We start from the raw sequence: 21,198 nt of genomic DNA, 5'->3' as shown, positions 1-21,198 counted from the left end.
CTTAGACCGCAGAATGAGAGGGTGCGAACAGAATGAGAGGGTGCGAACAGATCTAGTCGAGAAAACATTGCCGTAAAAATGAAAGTTGATCGGAAATTAGCCCCAATACGACTAATCTAACTAGTATCTATGAACACGGGTCAATACGTATTGAAAATTCTCCGCGTCTGTTTTTATGAACCTAATTTAAAGCTCCGTTATTGCTAACAAGCCCGTGCATCAGGTTAACAATCCTTTATATTTCCCTTCAGTGTTCGTTATTATCGCTCGTATACTTGTATTCCACAAACAATCCGATATGGAAAATAAGAAATACTTTCCTTGATTTATAACATCTCGCGCTATTTTTGCCAGTATAATATGCTGTCACTTGGTAGTTTTCAAGCCAATAAATATATCGTAGAGAAGAAGTAGCGAGTTCTGTCCAAATACTGTTGCAATAAATAGTGATCCGGCCCATTACGCAGATAAGATTAGCTTTTCCAGGCAATACTCCCACGATCGGCTGTGTGGAGTTCAAATTGTTTTTGTTTAGGGAACATAGTATACTCTCGGTAGCCGGCTGCCCAGAGTTTAAAAATAACCAAAAACTAAACAAGGTCATCTCTTTTTCAAGTGATCGTGCACTCGAAGACTAACTAAACAACTACCTAATAAAATATGCTTTACAGGTCGCATCGTTTGCTTGGAGCGAATCCTAGACCTGATACCCTTCCAAACCACCAACTCCGCGACACCTATGGAAGAGTCTGATGAATCGTCGTCCTTCCGTTAAGTAGGTGGACCATCAACACTTCCCGTCTACCTTATCCTTTATCCTTCCCCGTGAACGATGGAGATGGGGGCGGCCGGCAATGATGGCTATCATGCTGTTGAGGTTTTAATATGGTTCGGATTGGTATGAATTCCTACTTACCACTTCCTAAGCAACTCTTATTAGATAATCAGCAGTCAAACATGATGAAGTCAGTGTGCAATCCGCCAAAATCATCGTCACAACGCAACGCAACGCAACGCAATGCGCAATTGCGTGGTCTGTCACCGAAAAGACAATGGAATCTTACCCATACCCATCGGATTTTGCGTGTACAAATATAAGAAATTAATGCCCAATTAGCTTTCTCAACACAAGGTTTTTGTAAAGCGGCGTGAGTTTTGTAGATCAAATGCAGCTTTTGATCCATTATAATCTGGGTTTCGCTACTCTCTATTGAAAGGAACCATCCATAAATGATGTAGCATTTTTTGAGTAATTTTTAACGTCCCCTCCCCCATCGTAGCATTTCGTCACAAACCTCTAAATACACCCCCTGGTAATTACGTAGCTTGACGGTAACTCTCTCCCCTCTGTCTCCGTAATTTTTTTTTTAAATGAAAAACGATGTTAGTTATTTCCCTTTAAAAAAGCTACGTAGCCTGATATGACCCCCTACCCCCCACCCGTCATCACACATCATCACAAAATGCAAAACCCCCTCTCCCATATAATTCTACGTCATTTATGGATGATCCCAAAGTGCATGACAATATTACTCAAACTATTGACAAACGAGGAGTAGCCATTCTTTTGATGATCGACTTTGCAAAGGCCTTTGACAGGGTTTCGCACAACAAACTATCGGGTTGTCTGAGAATTGGTTCCGGTTTTTATTGTCAAATAAAACACTTTATTAAAATATATATAATAACCTTTAATCAATTATATACAGGCATTGTAATTCTCTCTCACTCACGCGAAAAGAAGCTTATCCGATGTTCAACTTTTCCGAGATAAGATGAGTCGCAAAATTCTCCGTCTCCACAAATAGCATGAGAATGATTTTCCGGATAAAATTTATTTGACTTTTTCCTTCTCACCGGAGAAGGTGATAAAATTTTAATTTCGTGGAAATCAATAAAAACTTTAAAAAATACACTTAATTACAAAGAAAAGCGGCAAAGAAAAATGATAGACTTGTTTTTTCGTGTTTTGGAATAACAGCAGGAAAGCAGCGAGCGAAGAAAAGATACCGTGAAAAACTCATTCACTCATTCTCCGGCTGTTTTATATATCCGGAGAAATAACACATTGTATTTATCCGGAGAAGTTGTGTGAGTGCCAATAACTTTTCGTGTGAAAATGTGAGTTTTTATTGTCGCAGTAGCAAACTATCCGGGCGCATTTACTCATATGAGCGATAAATGCAATGCCTGATTATATATTTTCATTTTGTTCGATGACCTTTTACCATCTTTCTGGTAGCTTGTTCATAAAACTTCTGGTCTTTATCAGCAAAAAAACTTAATCAAGTGCGATTAAACAGTTTCATCTTCAGTAAAAGTTTTACCATTCAAGCTTTTCTGCAATGATCGAAACAAATATTAATCTGATGGTGCAAAATCGGCACTATATGGTGAATGTAACATCATTCCCCAACCAAGCTCCAATATTTTTTGGCGAGTGACCAAACTTGTATGAGGTCGAGCGTTGTCGTGGTGAAAAAGTACTCCTTTACGAGTCACCAATTCTGGTTGTTTTTCTTTGATTGCTGTATTTAATTTGTCCAGTTGTTGATAGTACATATTCGAATTGATCGTTTGGTTCCTTGTAAACAGCTCGAAAAATAGCACACCTTTCCAATCCCATCAAATTGAAAGTATAATCGTATTTTGATGAATTTCAACTTTGGAGGTGGTTTGTGGTGGTTCGTCAAGCTTAGACCATGAACGTTTTTGATTGACGTTATTGTAAACAATCCATTTTCCATGACCAGTAATGTTTTTAGCATTGAAAATGCGTTACTCTACTATATGGGGCTGGGGCAAGGTGTAAAACTAAAATCTGATTTCGAACAGCGTCACGAAAACACGGTGTCTTTGTCGAACAACTTTATTCAAAAAAAATCGGCATCTGTAAAACTTCGGGATATGAAAGAATGGACTTATCCCTTTCATTTGAAAGTAAAATTAAAATATTCTGTCGGGGAGTCTAGAGCAACTTTTTATTTTAAAGTTTTTTATTGAAAACTTAAGTTTTTTAATGAAATTAATTCGCATTTCTGCTACTAATTGGTACTATAGACATTCAAAAAATACTCAAAGTGAGAATCTGATGAACAATTTCATTGTGTACAATTTCATAGAATGCTATAAATCAATGTAAAATCACCCGAGGAAGTTATTAAAATTTTATCAGTTTTTAGGTGTACGCAGGGCCTATGGATTAAGAAGTTGAATAACAAGGACTTACAAAAAATCTGGGTTTAAATGAACAGTGAATTCAGATAAATTTCAATGTATACAAAGTCCCATTCTCAGCAGAAAAAATATATTTTCAGATTCCTCCGAGTCTTGGACGAAAATGACACATTTTGAACAAGGAGGTGTGGAAAAGTGTTGACAAAATTTATTCGATAATCTTATACCTTTTCAAGAGGTTGATTAATGTAGTGACGGATTTTATTATGCCTTTTTCATTTCTTTTCTCGATCTAGGAGATAGCTAATGTAAACTACAATCAACCTTCTTCCTGATCCTATCCTGCCTGGTAAAATACAGTTGGCTTAAATTCAAAGCTTTATATTTGAATGAACCAGAGAAGACAGTTCGAGTCATTGTAATAAACGACGGATTTTATTGCAATTTTGGGTTGAGAATCCTGTTTGTCTTTATCAACATTAAAAGAAAGATGATTGAAAGAGAAAAAAGCTCTTCGAGTTTTGGATCCATGTTTGTCATCTTTTGGGGTAGATTGATTTCATCAGAATTTATAGATGCAGACTTTTGCTTGTCCTCAAATTTTATTTCCAAATCGAACACACCTCACACAATCTTAGAAAAAAGAACAAAACCAAGTTTCATAATTTCCTTTAAGAAGAAATTCCGGAGTCGTTACTCGTTGAACACGGATCACAAAAGAAAACGAACAAGAAAATATCATGCTGGACCATACATTCAGTAAATTCTCAAAGTAAGACGTCTGTTTATTGAAGATTTCCCTGATAATACAGGATAAGAGCAAAAACAACATATCAAGAGACATTAACAGCAACACTTTCGGGTAAAGGTGATACTTTCTATATCTACTTTTATATTGAGATCTATCTTCGTACAATAGACAAAACCTTTATTTCTCATTTACTATTGCGATTTCTGTTCAATGTGCAACGATTCCCAAAAGTTAACAAACCTGAACATAAATCTCATCAAATTATTTTTCTATCCTTCATGAAACTATCAATCAGGATTCTCAATCGAAATCAAATCAAATGACTGAATATCTAATCGAGTTTGATCAAATATAAAGTTAAAATTTAGGCTAAATATATCCCACAAGATGCCAACGAGCAAAAAGCTTGATTCAAGATCATATCAAGCATACTCCAGCATGAGTGAAGAAATAAAAAAGAAGAAACAAATATATCTGTGACAGAAAAATACGATTTCATTTTGCTACATTACCCAGCATCTTTCAAAAGAGTCTTAATTTCGTTCCAATTTTATCTACTGTTGTCTATATCTCCTTGCTCCTAAAATATCATTAGTGCGCATAAAACGGTGGAATCTGGAATTATGTTTTTTCCGCTTAAAGATGGGACTTTGCTGGAATTCAGGTTCTTCTAAGCACACTGTTAAAATAAGGCAATCCATTTTTTTACAAATGAAAATGTTTTTGGAATAAGGCTTCTTTACCAATAGGCCCCGTGCGAATCTAGAAACTTTGATACACATTTAATAGTTTCCTCTGGTGATTTTAGATCGCGATGTAGTTTTCTACAAAGTTATACACAATGAAATTGTCTATCAGATTATCACTTTTGGTAATATTTGAATTTCTAAAGTACTACTTAGGGGCAAAAATGTGAATCAGTTTCATTGAAAAACCTAAGTTTTCATACAAAAAAACTTTAAAATAAAAAGTTGTTCTGAAGCCCCCAACAGAATATTTTAATTTTACTTTAAAATGAAAGGGAAAAGCCCATTCTATCACATGCTGAAGTTTTGGCGATGCCGATTTTTTTCAAATAAAATTGTTCTACCAAACACACCGTGAAAATGTGGCATAATTTTAAATTACTGTAGCGCTGTTTATTGTTGATGGATTTGCGTAATTTATATGGCAGCCCTAAGTTTGTGCCGCTAAAACAACAAAAATGATCCATAAAAAATTGAAAAACGATCCATAAAAAAGTTGTCCATGTTCCATAAAACAAAACTGAAAATCCATAAAACAGTGTGAATGATCCGTAAAAAGGGGTGATTTGATCCATAGATTATGTAAAATTGAACCATAAAATAATCGTAAAAGAGCACTAAAATAGTAATAAAAGAGCAATTAAAATCAACCAATGCCCCATAAAAATATTGGAAATGTTCCATAAAATGATACATTTTGCGCCATAAATTTACTGACATTGATCCATAGAATATTAACAATGTACATTAAAACACGTCGACATGTTCCATAATATCGACCAAAATGTTCCACGGTATTCCAAAATGGAGCAATAAAATGTCAGAAAAAGTTCCATAAATTTGATAAAAATGTTTGCTAACTAATTTTTCTTGGTCGATAGAAGATGTAAAAATGAACATTAGAAATGATTCATATATCGAACGTTAAATTATGGTTCATGGATATTTACAGAACGATCCATAGTAAAAGAAAATGTAAAAGGATCCATTTATATGTGCTTATTCACCAGAAAAAATAAATTTAATGAATTCATGCGAAATTGTTGCTATTCGAACTAATAATAAAGTTTATTACATTTGGTTGTAATGTCAAAGTACAACAAACAATGCATATATTATAGTTAAACTTCAGCTTCCGTATCCCACTAGTCAGCTAACTGACCTTAGCTAACCTGAAAACATTACGGCAACTTTTTAAACGTCAGGGTATTTATGATATTAGAGCGCTGAGAGTTATTAGACCACTGATACAGGCTGGCATGAGTCGCAAATACTATCTGAATAACTAACTGAAGCGAAAACGGACACTTTATACACGAACACTGACTAATGTGGCTACGCCACATCGCTTTCTAATGCACTGTCCGACTTCGCTACCGCTCAGTCGGCTTTTAACTAGCTATAGCCCCTATATTTAAGTAAACCGGGCAAACGAGAGGACCACAGGTTTGCTTGCAATTCCAGCTACGGGTTAATCAATGCCTCGTCCAACGGATCCTCAGCGGCTTTGCGCCGCTTCGGATCCTTGGCCTCGGATATGCGGCCAGGCCGCATCACACTAGCTCCCAGTATAAGCTCACTTGTTAAAACACTGTCACTGTTATGAGAATTGTTAAGCACAACTTATTTTTTCAGTTTTCCATAAAATTTCGCATGAATTCATTAAATTTATTTTTTTAGTTCATAAGCACATATTAATGGATCGTTTTACATTTTCTTTTCTTATGGATCGTTTTGTAAATATCCATGAACCATAATTTAACGTTCGATATATGAATCATTTCTAATGTTCATTTGTACATCTTCTATGGACCAAGAAAAATTATTTAGCAAACATTTTCATCAAATTTATGGAACTTTTTCTGACATTTTATTGCTTCATTTTGTAATACCGTGGAACATTTTTGTCGATATTATGGAACATATCGACGTGTTTTAATGTACATTGTTAATATTCTATGGATCAATGTCAGTTAATTTATGGCGCAAAATGTATCATTTTATGGAACACTTCCAATATTTTTATGGAGCATTGGTTGATTTTAATTGCTCTTTTATTACTATTTTAGTGCTCTTTTGCGACCATTTTATGGTTCAATTTTACATAATCTATGGATCAAATCACCATTTTTTAAGGATCATTCACACTGTTTTATGGATTTTCAGTTTTGTTTTATGGAACATGGACAACTTTTTTATGGATCGTTTTACAATTCTTTATGGATTATTTTAAATATTTTATATGCAAAAGTACATTTTCCCTAATTTATATACTAATCGATTCAGAGAAGTTCAACTTGGCTGCAACTATAAATTGGTATTTCAACTATACATTATTGAAAAATCCGTATTATTGTGAAAACATTGGGAAAATGTAAGAAAATAGACAAAGTTTTCGGTTACGTTTTGTTAATTGTTAATGGATTTTCATAATTCGAACACCAATCAATTCTAAAAATTGCCAGTAAAAAATTGTTATCAAATTTATCTGTGTATTTTATTAGCACATTATTGAAAAATCCGTAAATATGGAATAAATAGGGATAAACGTATACAATTTTCACAAATTTGCGCAGGACTTTCCCTAACACGGACCTCATCGCGACATTCATAAGCATTCTATGCATTCCATCGCTTGATATAAAAGGAATATTTTTGACCGAATTCCTTCATTACCATGTCTGCTCTGCTGGCAGGACCAATTAGATTATCGTTACTGTTGCTTGTAGGATAGCTGTTAGATTTTTTATTTGACACGAGCTACAGAAGGGGAACGTTGATTTGTCAGCTGGAAGGATTTTGTTCTAAATGACGACGGCGAAACAGAAGCGAGATGGCGAATTGCTGGTTCACGCCGTTAATATTAGTCGTGCAGGCAAGGCTCAAATCGTTCCATAGGATTTTCGTCCGTAACCCAAAACATGGTTATTAGCAAACCGTCCTTATTGGGACGAATATATAATGGAAAAAGAATTCAATTAGAAAATTCCTTTAATTAACTTGTATTAAGTTTGTGCTTGTTATTACTGTTCCTTTACCAATCAATTGTAATATAAGCAAATATTCAAAATAATAATCCCTGATGATTTCTGCAAAACCTTTAAGAAAATTAGTGAATGTGACAACCCTGCCACTAAGCGAAAGACACACCAAAAATGCTGCATTTGCAATGCGACTACGGTCGTGTCTTGTACACAACCCTTTAATTATTTTTTTTTTTCTAAAAAGGATCGGATTCATTGCGTCTAAGATGCAGATCGCAAGCATTGATGCGTTTTGTTAAATGTTTTTTGCCTTTCTCATATAAAGAAAGGCTATGCAATCACTGTAAAAATCGAGTTTTTAACGGAGGCCCGGAGGGCCGAGTGTCATACACCATTCGATTCAGTTCGTCGAGATCGTCAAATGTCTGTGTGTGTATGTATGTGTGTGTGTATGTGTGTGTGTGTCATTTAAACTCACACAATTTTCTCAGAGATGGCTGAACCGATTTTCGCAAACTTAGTTTCATATGAAAGGTATAACGCTCCCATAAGCTGCTATTGAATTCTTAGTTGATCCGACTTCCGGTTCCGGAGTTACGGATTGAAGAGTGCGGTCACACAGCAAATTCCCATATAAACTGGTACCACCATGATGTTCAAATGATGTAAAACATATTAAAATTGATGTAACATTACTCTAGTTTGCAGGTCTAGATCACTAATGATCAATCAAAGCAGCTTTGACCACATTGGCCACCTATGACAGTTCATGACGCCCCCGGGGAACCCGCCAAGTTCCTAAGCTTATATCACACCCATTCCCCAACGAATTCTCTACCGATTTTTACAAACTTGATTTCAAATGAAAGATACAGTAATGCCATTGACTGCTGCTGAATTTCATTCTGTTCTGACTCTTGCTTCCGGAGTTACAGGGGTGTTAGTAAGGATACACTGGAATTTCCCATATAAATCGGTACAATCGTAATACCTCAGAGGCTAAAAACTATTGAAATGGTCACCAAATTACTTCTAATCGCAGATCTAGATCACTGATTGCCAATCAAACATTCTTTGAATATATTGTCCACTATCGACGATTCCGGAAGTCCGGAATTCCGGGCATATTCCACAAATAAAGTCACATCGGTTCTTCGGTGATGACTGAACCGATTTTCTCAAACCAAGACTCAAATGGAAGGCAAAATATGCAGCTGAGTATTGCATCAGAGCCCCTCCGCCCCCCCCCGCCTTTCCCTTACATCTCCCTCCTTCATCACTACCGTCCCCTTGGACCACCCTCACGCCCGCATTTCCTTCATCCACCCCGTATACCAAAATAAGATGAAGGATTTCTGACGCATCCTCCACTCCCACTCTACTAACCTCCCATTCCCTCCACTTTTAAACCCATTCCACCAACATTTCAAAATATAATCACATGAAGATAACATTGAACTCATGCTGATTAAGCTAATTAAATACTATTCTTTTGCCTTTCTCGTATAGAAAGGTTACGCAATTGCTCCAAAAACCGATTTTCTAACCGAGGCCCGGAGGGCCGAGTCTCATATAACATTCGACTCAGTTCGCAGAATCGAGATCGAGATCGCAAAATATCTGTGTGTATGTATGTGTGTATGTATGTATGTATGTATGTATGTATGTATGTATGTATGTATGTATGTATGTATGTATGTATGTATGTGTGTATGTGCGGATTTGTTAACAAAATGTCCACATCGGTTTTTTGGAGATGGCTGAACCGATTTTTACAAACTAAGATTCAAATGAAAGGTATACTATTCCCATAGGTTGCTATTGAATTTGATTTTCAACCGACATCTTGTCCCGGATTACGAGTTGAAGAGTATGGTTACAAAACAAAATTTGTTTATTTGTCCACATCGGTTTCTCGGAATTTTCTGAACCGATTTTGACAAACTTGATTTTAAATGGAAGGTCCATCAGCTGCTGTTGAATTTTGTGTGGATCCGAGTTCTGGTTCCTGAATTACAGGGTGATACGTACGATCACGCAGCAAATCTTGATTCTAACGAATTCTGCGATGAATGTAAAAAGGTGAAATTTTTGCCTTTCTCAATAGAAAGGTATTGCAATTGCTCCGAAAACCGACTTTTTAACGGAGGCCCGGAGGGCCGAGTGACATATACCATTCGATTCAGTTCGTCGAGTTCGGCAAATGTCTGTGTGTGTATGTATGTATGTGTGTATGTATGTATGTGTGTGTATGTGCGTATGCGTGTGTGTATGTTACCAAAAATGTCACTCATTTTTCTCAGAGATGGCTGAACCGATTTTGACAAACTTAGTCTCAAATAAAAGGTGCAACGTTTCCATAGGCTGCTATTGAATTTCTAATGGATCCGACTTCCGGTTCCGGAATTACAGGGTGATGAGTACGAACACGCAGAAAATGTCGATTTTAATAAATTCTGCAATGAATGCATAGAGGTGAAATTTTTTCGAAAATATGACCACAACTGCTTCGATTTGTAGTATTAGGTCACTAACATCCATTCAAAGTCTATTTGGCCACATTGGCCACCACCATCGGTTCCGGAAGCCCCGGCGGAAGTCCCCGTAAATGGCTATTTAATTTCATCCCGATCCGACTTCCGGTTCCGGAGTTATAGGTTGTGGCGTGCGATCACATAGCAAATTGTGATTCAAACCGATACTCCGATGAAAGCAAAAAACGCTTTTAATCCACCTAACAGTGTGATGAGACATTTCTTATAACTCTTATCACTCTCTTCGGATATTGTATCGTTTGAGAACATTTAGATCTTGATGCATCGCGATGTTTTTGATAACACATACTACATGGGATAGTGGCAGGACTCAGAGAATCGCTCAAATCAGCATAGGACAACATCAGTGCTAGAAATCTCAAACCAAATCAATGGGAAAGCGAAAAATGGCCCATAAAATAGACATACCAACGAATTATTGTTAATGCTCTGTTAATAAAATATCTAAATTGTGGTAGGAAAACTGAACTTTCCTAAAGGGGTTATATATTGTACTGAGCCAAAAAATTCGAATTTTTTTTTTGAATCGATTTGAAGTTTATACTTTACTCAAATTTCCAACGCGACTGAGAACTAAGAAATCAACGCTTTTTCTTGAAAACTACTAGCAGTGACACCATTCAAAGAAAATCAACAGTGAATATTTCCAGTGTTTTATATTCTAGATTGCATGATTCAGTGATCGAAACCCAAAACTTCATAAAGTATTTGAAATTATTAAATTAAAATTTGTTTTTGCTATTGAAATTGACAAAATTATAGTATCGCCCCTTTGGCGATTGTTTACATTTTCGGTCCCACCTATCAGCATTGAAGTATCGCCCTTACGTTTTTTACAATAACTACAGTTTTACACCACCGATTTCGTCCGGGTTTTTCAATAGCGATCATTGTTACTATTTACAGCTGGTATCAGCTTGATAATCCTAAAAAATACGAAAAAACAGTTTCGCCTCTAAACTGCTAGCAAAAAAAGTATCGCCCTGATTGTTTGCATGGAGCGTGGAGGGCGAAACTTTAAATAAACAAACAAAAATACAGTTTCGCCCGTTGTATTTTTTGCTGTAGTTTAAGAAAGCAAAATCGTAGAATCCAAATTTTTAGGTTAATTTGTTGCGCTTCAAAGCCCTCATTCGCATGTATGAAAAAAACCTTATGTTTATATTTGTAAGTATCGCCCTTTTCACAAAAAAGCGTTGAAATGGAATCGCAGATCCTGATATCACGCTATCTCTGAAGTGCATGCGTGCATAGTTCCAAATTTTACTTCGACTTCGACTTTTTCTAAAGGTGACTTTCCAGTAGTATCCTTGATTTGAATTATTATCGCTAATCCTAATGCCAAAGAACAAATAAAAACCTCTCGAAAACGAACCATTTGGGAAAATCATCATCATTACTGGAATTTTCATTTTCACGAAACTTTTCGATAACCTTTCGTCACTTGCGTTAATGCACTGGGTGCACAGTGCTCTGAAAACCTAGCGAAATCGTCTTAGGGCACCAGCGGGTCTAATTCAGAGCTATCTGCGCGGCGAGTTAAATCTGTAAAGAATACTACAAATTAATTTCTCTTCCATCATTTTCAGTTCAGCAATTCGAGAGATCGTGCTCACCGCAAGCCATGAAAAATAGACTACGTTGTGAAGCGATGGTCACTATTTATTAAAAAATCACGGTTAAATAAAAAATAAAACTATTAAAAAATTTCAAATAGTTTTTAATTTTCACAAACTTATTAGGAAAAATTGTTTAATAAGCTTACGTAATATTGTGTAGGAAAAAAGCTGAAAGTTTCAGTATTTTCTCCATCTGCAACATATAAACCCTTAAGTATACCAATTAATTGGTATACGAATTGGAATAAGTTCGCCAAATTTTGGATAAAGTCTATAAAATAACCCCTTGAAAGCTACCTAAAAATTGTTGTAGTTCGATGCAATAAAAAATCCCCAAAAATGAAATGTACCTATTAATGTGAAATAATACATACAATAAAGAATAATACATACAATAAAGACCCATTTTTATCTATCTCATGGTGTATTTTAGGCTAACAAAATGGGGACATTGACTAATTTTTTTTTATAATAAACTGAAGCTGTTAAAATATTCTTCCCGTCCCTTGATGTAGTCTGATAACTATTTCTGATTATGATGAACTTTTTATTTTTACATATTTCCATCTTCATGATAAGGAAAACATGCGCAAGAAAAGATTTACTCCAATTCAGTCTTGTTCGTCTGCTAGAGCCCATCAAACATATGTTCATATTTGGCTGATAAAATCGGGGTTTCAATGTATTATAATAGATATTCAGCATTCGAAGAAGTTTCTTGTGAACGAGTGTAGAACGACTTTGTTTCTACTTGCTTGCCAGAAATTCGGTTTGGTGAAAATCGATCATACTGTCCAAACGGCATAATTCCGAAACCGTAATTTTTGAAGTTTTAAAATTATGCAGAATTAATTTTTCAGAAAATATTAACAGAGTTCGTGTTGTCTTTAGCGAATTTGTTGAGACTTTATTATAATCATGAATATTAATCTGAGAAAATTCACCATAAATACTTCTTGGACGATATACCGTCAAAATTATTTTATCAAATGATGCGCTGTTTAACGTTTGTAAAACTCATTGAAGATACTAAACCCCCAAAATTGGCGGTTTCAAAATGATGCTATCTTAACCTTAAATTACTGTTTTTGAACATTTGACCTATACATATAATTGGTCATACAACAAAAATCAAATGCTCATCAAAATCGATCAGAACCTGCTAGAGTCGAATGGAAATCGTCATTTTTCATAAATTTCTCTCTACATTCGGAAAGTGTTATCCTCGTTATTAATCATATTACGTTTTCGTCTCAACTCGACGCATTCCAAAAAAACCTGTTTTAGGTGGGTGCAATTGTGCTTTTCTCATTTGTCCAGACTACGATTACATGGCTGGTTATGTTCAATACAATGGTGGAAATGAATATTACATGTTCAGTACGATTTGCACATACATACAACGGATCGACAGCCACGATCTTGAGATACTATGTGATACTGAAACATCGCTTGAAACCAGCGGCGGATCATGGAGAAAGATCCGGAAGGTCCAGGCCCTGCCGAACATTTTCAACTTGTTAAGAAATTTTAAACTAGTTTTAATTTTAAAGTAGCAACCCCTCACTGCATACTCCCTCCGGGCCGGTATGATTGACGATTTTTAGAGTGATTGCATAACCTTTCTATATTAGAAAGGCAAAAATGTACCAAAGTCCAAAAAAGTCAATTTTTGTCAAACATCTCAATGTTTCATGCATTTTAAAGTCATTTGGCATCAAAAATACAAATTTGATTTTGAAATTTTTCATTTCATTTGTGCAAATCGATCCAGCCATCTCTGATTAACAAAGGTTACATTTTTTTCCACATATACACATACACACACATACATACACACACAGATATTTTCCGATCTCGACGAACTCAGTCGATTGGCAAATGACACTCGGCCCTCCGGGTCGGGATTAGATTGACGAATTTTAGAGTGAATGAGAAAAGCAAAAACATTTTTAGCAAATGTTGAAAGTTATGCATTTTTTTGGTGAGCAGTTCTATGTTTCATAGACATTAAATCAATTTGAACTTCGCTTCCTATTAACTAAAGACCCTTATTACAGTACATTTCTACAAAAACAAGCTCAATTTGAAAATAAATCTGAGGATTATGATTGATTACAGAACTCTGGAATTTTCTATTGGAATGTTTCCAGGCAAGAATTTGATATTTATGCAATTAGACAACTGTGAAATCAAGACCAATAGATCAGTTACATATCAGGACCCCATTCCGACAATTTATCAAAAGTCCTCATAATGTTTACAACAACAGGTTATCAATGTACGGATCAAATAATTGTTATTGTAATATTGAATTAAATCAGTCTGCATCAATAAATTTTCAACTTCAATCCAATATTTTTTTGGGTCTGGTGGGGGGGGGGGTTGCATGGTGTTAAACCCCAAAACTTTTTCTTGGCTACGCCGTTGCTTGGAGTTATTTATTTCGCTTTTCATTTTCCGATATGTTTCAGATCGATTCGATGGTTATAAGTTAGAAAAAATGCAGTCAGAAGGTTCGCACAAATGAACATTTTTGTACTGATAAGTTATCAAGTTCCTTCCAGACAACTTGGAAGTGTTCGGTGATTATTTCTAGCGGTTGTAGATAGAAAAATGAAATACAAAATTCGATTTGTCGAAATAATGTTTGGCTTATTTCAATGGATTATTTCAATATTGAACAATAAATAGGCGACAAAGAGTAATCCACAAACAACAAGCCATAACTTTTAAAGTATTCAAAATAGATATTTGAAGTCTTCAGTAAAGTTATTCGCAAAAGTAAGAGCTACAAAATTGCTGAAGGCATCATTTCGATATAATCACTTCCAAGAAAATTTGTGAAAATATCTCACTCATTAATCAGCAAAAGCACAATACCAAAAGAAAGGTCATATTGCCTCCATTAAATTCTCCGAAGATACTATTGACCTAAAATAAGCCGTTTTGGCGTTAATAATAGATTATATGTTTTTGGTCATATTTCTGGCAATGGGAAATGATAAAAATCTTTCGTCCGCATTTAAAATTAAATATCTCTTTTGATAATAGTCCGATTTCGACAATCTATAGCTTGTTCGAAAGGTATTCGTTAAACCTGTCTAAAAACATATAAATTGTTAATCTATATTATCAATTTCGGCAGATAATTCAAAAAAACTGCAAAAAACGCCATTTTTGCGCATTCAAACATTCATATCTTGGAAACTAAACATCAGAATCAAAAACAAATTAATAGCGTTCATACTGTTTTTTAGTTCTTTCATTCAAAATTGGTTTGGATAAGATCGGTTCAGCCATTGCTGAGAAACACGAATGAGAGTTTGTCCGTTACATACACACACACACACAGACATTGTCCCAAATCGTCGAGCTGAGTCGATTGGTATATAAGACTCGGCCCTCCGGGCCTCGGAAAAAATCTTGAAAGTTTGAGCGAATTCTATACATTTCTTTTATAAGAAATGTAAAAAGGTAAAAATTTCGCTAAAATGTCTCTCAAACAACTTAAATTTGCTGTTCTAGGTCACCGACGGCCAACCAAACTTTCGTTTACTACATTGACCACGATAGACGGTTCCGGAAGTGCTCGGGAAAAGCGGCCATCTTTCGAAATTTACGAACTCACATCAGTTTCCCGGAAATGGTTGGGCCGATTTTCACAAACTTAGTCCCAAATGATAGCTATAATATCCCCAAAGATGTTTATAAAATTTCGTACGGATCGCTTATATGGGGCCGGAAATATAGACTAAATCGTCCGGTCACATATGAAATTCCCATATAAGCCGGAGCTCAAATTTTTTTTTCAAAGGGGGGACCCCATGAAATTTCAGAAATCGAATTCGTATTTTTGATGCCAAACATCTTTAAAATGCATGAAACGTCGAGATTTTATGTTATCCCGAAAAAAATTTTCAGTTCAATATTACCGTGGCTGTTTTTTCTTCTTCAAAATTTTAGAACTCGAATAATGATTTATTTTCCTGTAAATAGTTGTCATGTGATGTACAATAATAAAATGTAATATATGCATTTAAAAGCTTTTAATGAATATAAACAACGCACACATTCTCGTGATTCATGATTGAGAAAGGCACAATTGCACCGCTAGGTGGATTAAAATAGGTTTTTTTAGATTCATGTGGAACCCAAATATCAAGCTTCTTCATGAGTCCAAGACGTTTTATATGATCGTTATTTGTTGATTTGGGTACTTTTAATCTTTCTCCAATTTCTCTAACACTTACATGACGATCCGATTCAATTACGGCCTTAATTTGATCATCAACTTCAGATGATCGTCCTGAACGTTGTCCATCTTTGAGTGAAAAATCTCCTGACCGGAATTTGGCAAACCATTACTGACAAGCGCGTGCAGTTACCGCTTCAACTCCGTACACTTCACATATATCTTTATAAGCATCGACTGCTTTTTCTCCTTTACGGGAATAAAATAGCATAATATGACGATAATGCTAGTTTCTGCACTCCATATTAAAATAAATGCTAAACAAACAACTGTAAACAAAATTACGCGCAGTTGTTTTCTGAAGCAAGCTAACAACGAGAGTAACATACGTTGTGCGTATGTGAAAAGGAAAAAATATGAGAATGGCAGAAGCCATTTGAAATATGCTTCAATCCATCTAACGCTGAGTAGTGAAATTAATTCTCGGACAACCCTATATTAGCATGCAAAAAATGTTTTTCGTGCAGCAGGCCACAATACCTAACTTAAAATTAGTTTTTTGCGTTTCGGATTCCTCATCAGTAACTAGCACCAGTCTTTGGGCTAGTTAGATGATAAATCTAAACAAGCCGAAAAACTATTTTGGATTCTGCATTCTCATCAGCAAACCAGAGCTTCTGTGCTGGGCGTTAATCATATCATAAGTTTTCACAACGATCTCGCTTGGTAACGGTAATTCAGCAATATGATTGCTCAATAACTATTTGCAGCAATCCTGCTTAAAACCCTTTTTAAAGATGGGACAAACTACTTACTCCATCCAATCTTCCAGTAAAATCTGTTTCTCCAAGATCTTTAAAACCACCTAGCGGAGTATTCTACACATCGCCTCTCTTCCGTGTTTTAGCAGCTCACATGGCAGTTGATCATTGCCAGCGGCTTTATCAGTCCTCAACCCGCCGATCACCTCATGAATCTTCGGTAGATCTTGCGCTGGGAATCTGTCGTCGGCTGCGCATGTCCCCAGACTGATTCTTGCGATACTCTCGTCGTCTACTGCTATTTCGATGTTCATCATAATACACTTATCGCTCAGCTCGCACTCGGTCGTGAGAAGGTCTCCATTAGTATCTCTTCATATGTCAGCCTGTGGCACATAGCCTTTGCTTGAGCGATTTACCTACTCGTAGAATTTTCATAACTACATACAGATGCTCCATCGCCTATCTGCCTGTAGGTGATTTCGAATCTATATTCGGACTGTGGAAGGTGCGCACATTTGTGATGTTGGAGAAAATTTTTCCGTTCATTAGAACGTGGTCGATTTGGTTATAAATTTGTTAATCAGGTGATCTCAGGGGTGAAGTTCATGTCGCTGATGAGGAGCTTCACTTTCTGCCGCGGGCTCCAAATGCGCGTAAAAGGTATCTTTCTCCTTCTCGGGTTACGCTTCGTGAGGGCAGTGCACGTTAACGATGCTGTAGTTGTAGAAAACGCCTTTGATCCACACACCTTCTTTCTCTGATCGACTGGTAATTGATTACGTGTTGGTGCATCTTGCCCAGCACTACAAATCTGATTCCCAACTTGTTTGTTGTGCCGTGGCTCTAGTAGAATGTAACCGCGCGATGTCCGCTTTTCCACACATTCTGTCCTGCCAAGCAAAGTTACTACAATGCTACGTCTTTGAAGTTGCGAGTTTTCAGCTCATTGTGTAGGATTCGTTCGAACCCAGGGAAGCAAAAAGACTTACAGTTCGATGTGCCAAGTTTTCAATCGTAGTCCTTTTTTCGTTACGTGGGCTTTGATCGATTATTCCGATCCGCCTTGTCCTCCTGATTCTTCGTAACGTGGTGTTTTCCGGGCGGCTTGTTGGGTTTGACACAACCTCCTGTCTCCTCGGACAGCCGCGCGGGGTTTCTTTGCCACCTCACGTATTCAGTTCTGTCTACGGAAGGGTTATAGCGCACATGCCCACTCGCACCTTCTCATTTCGCTTCTACTGCAGAAGACGGTAGTACCCAGTCGTTTCCGGGATACAGATTAAATGTCATCAATAGACGCACTAGAAAGCATGAGATAGGAGCTTGTGAACATTGGGAAGTATTCACCAGTTGATGACCAACCTTCGAAGTTGATGGTTTCGAAATTTTTTGATGTTGACCGTAAGATATATTCCATTTTAAAACTCTATGAAGATATTGAAGGTATTCTTTTTTTTTCTTATTTTTAGAATGGAATGGTAACCGCTGAACTGTTTTTGTTTGTGAACTTTCAATATTTTATCAAATCAACGATTTTTGTCGACCACCTCCCCCCCCCCCAAAGCAAATTTAAATCAATTAATTCATCCAAAACAAAAGCCTTATTCATACAGAAGTGTAAAATTCTTCTTGATTCACTATGTTCATATTTGAACAATTCACCAATCCAGTTTGTAGATCGTATAGAGAGACTCGGTGTCATTTTAACATCACGACTAGAATGGGATGCTCCTATAAACATACAGTGCGAAAAAATTTATGGAACTCTCAAACGTTTATGCTTGGCTACTGGACACCTTGACGTTCAAACTAAATTGAATTTGTTCAAAACTCTAATACTACCGCATTTTTTTAATGTAGATGTTTTCTACAGCAATGCAACTGTACAAACTGAGGGTAGCCTTGAATTCGAATGTTCGATACATATATAATCTTTTAAGATATTCAAGAGTATTGCATCTTCAATTATCACTACTTTGTTGTAGTTTTTCGAAATTCTATATTTTTCGCTCATGTGTCACGTTATTCGGAATCATAAATACACAAAAAACCCCACGAAAAGATGAGACCTCTACACAGTAACAAATAAAAATAAAATTATCTTTCTTATTTTCACTTACAGTGATAACACAATGCACACAGTGCCACCTAGCGGTGAAAATGCGAGCTAGTGGGTTTTCTCCATGTAAATTGTTGAAAAATCCCATATAAACTTCAAGCACGTTGGTCCGGTAGCTATACATGTCCGATTTGCTTCAAATTTGGTGCAAGTACTCATGGTGGGATTAGGAATCGACTCAGTGGTAAGCCGATTGAGTTTTTAAAAATTCATCATTTTTCTGGGCAGTCTAATGGAATGGTCTGCCTGTAGTAATTATGACTTGTAGAACCAAAAGCAAATTTAAACTAGAATTTCTAGCCAAATTAAATTCAACCTAATCATACTATTACTACCATAGCTATTTTCCGATTGAGAGTAACGAACATTATTACGAATAAATAAATAAATAAATAAACAAATAAAAAAATAAATAAATAAATAAATAAATAAATAAATAAATAAATAAATAAATAAATAAATAAATAAATAAATAAATAAATAAATAAATAAATAAATAAATAAATAAATAAATAAATAAATAAATGAATAAATAAATAAATAAATAAATAAATAAATAAATAAACAATTAAATAAATGAATAAATAAATAAACAAATAAATAATTCGAGTACGAAAGATACGACATGACCTGACAATAAATAAGAAAAGTAAATCTATAAGTGCTATAATTATCAGTATGAAGGTCGACTTGTATATTGAAGCGAAAAAAAATTTTTTAACCATTAACTAATCTCCGGTCTGGATGAAATAAAGCACTCCGATGGAAACCACATAGCATGCATCATGCAGTAAACAAATAACATTAGGTTGCCCGGGTGGGACGGTTTACCAGCTATATACGATCGAACCGGTGTTCCAAAAGTGATTTGATTACATGCCGCTACGGGTTTACCACCGACCCTGTAAACTATGTTGTTAAATGTTTCGGCGAGGAAAAAGTAAACCGAAAACAATTTAACAAAACCCGACAAAAACATCGGTCCAGTATTTCGAAAGCTGAGAAGAACGACAGCCCCAATTTAAGGCAGCCCATGCGCCTATCTGGATTGAATTTTTTTTAACCAATGCCAAGCATCTGGACTGCTCGACGATCAGTTGGTAGATTCTCCTATTTTTTATAGATTTAAAACATGATATTGGCTCCTAATATCAGAGCTTGTTATTCGTATAAATCTTATCAACATGGGGAAATTTTCAAATATTTTAAACACACACAAAATGTTGTTCAAAATCTGATGTTCGGTTTAAAGTAAGACAATCATTCGAATTCCAGATAGGCTCCCCTTCGACTTCACCCATTATTACCTGTATGATTGCTACACATTATCAAATTAGTAAACTTGATATTGAAATCCCATGCATGATATTAAAATTGACAGTGAAAAACACCTCCAATTCAGCCCCAGCGGCAGAGTGAATTAAGTAATTTAGCAATTATAGTACCGGCGACTCGGTGGCCACATATAGCCGTCTATTGCAAAGTTTGATTGAAGCGTGTCGTTGTCGTCGTCGTCGTCGGTCGGAGCAATGTCCGCATAAGCAGGGAACGCGATTTGTTGCGTGGAATAATCAATCAGACCTTCACCGGTCAGCCCAAATTCGAAGGGACTAGTGCTGATTAGCAGCAGCGGATGGAACCGCGGCACTCAAAGGCGGGATTTTTAGTCTTTCAAAGACAGCGAGCTCTTTGCTTTGGATATGGGGAGAATTTGTTATATGCGTATATGATGTAATGACAGGTGGATAAATTGATCTGTTATGGTAACAGTATGACAGTTTTTCTTTCATATTATGTCCACATATTCTATCGTGTTTGTTTTAGTGACATAGAAACATTGACCCTTTATTGTGTTATGAAATTTATTTTGGTAGCAAGTTTTTGAAAAGAAATCAATAATTGTCTATGGAAACATTGAGTATATATAATTTGTTACATTCAATCCAGAAAATCATTCCAACTTACCTTTCATAACGTATACAAACGTGATCGTCACTTGCATAATATCCTTTTGCAAACTGAACAATTAGGCCGACCACCGTCCACTGTAAAATCGTTGGTAAACTGGTTCCGCGGATCGCTCGGATCATGATTACGATAATGATGCTGATAATCGTTGTCACATTGCTTCTTTCATACTGACAGTGTAACAACGTCTTTTCACTCGGTGTTTTTTTTTTCTTTTCGAACGAATTCACTTAAACTACTATCCTGCACTTGAGGCACTATTTTTTTCGACGCAATCAATAATAGTAATAATATCACTTAACTGTTCCACTATCTGAAAC

General features: G+C 35.9%; 1 protein-coding gene across 1 annotated transcript in view; it reads right to left on the bottom strand.

Moving 5' to 3' along the window:
• LOC131694949 (uncharacterized) overlaps positions 1–21,192 on the bottom strand; it is a 35,406-nt gene extending 14,214 nt beyond the window's left edge. The window contains exon 1 of the mRNA XM_058983495.1: positions 20,876–21,192. Within this exon, the coding sequence (XP_058839478.1) occupies positions 20,876–21,000 (125 nt within the window). The 5' untranslated portion in view covers positions 21,001–21,192. The remainder of the gene's footprint in view (positions 1–20,875) is intronic.
• Positions 21,193–21,198: the final 6 nt, after the last annotated feature.

This window comes from Topomyia yanbarensis, unplaced genomic scaffold (genome assembly GCF_030247195.1).
Source record: "Topomyia yanbarensis strain Yona2022 unplaced genomic scaffold, ASM3024719v1 HiC_scaffold_205, whole genome shotgun sequence".
NCBI lineage: Eukaryota > Metazoa > Arthropoda > Insecta > Diptera > Culicidae > Topomyia > Topomyia yanbarensis.
Note: the sequence above shows the minus strand (reverse complement) of the source record. Positions and strands in the feature narration are given on the sequence as shown.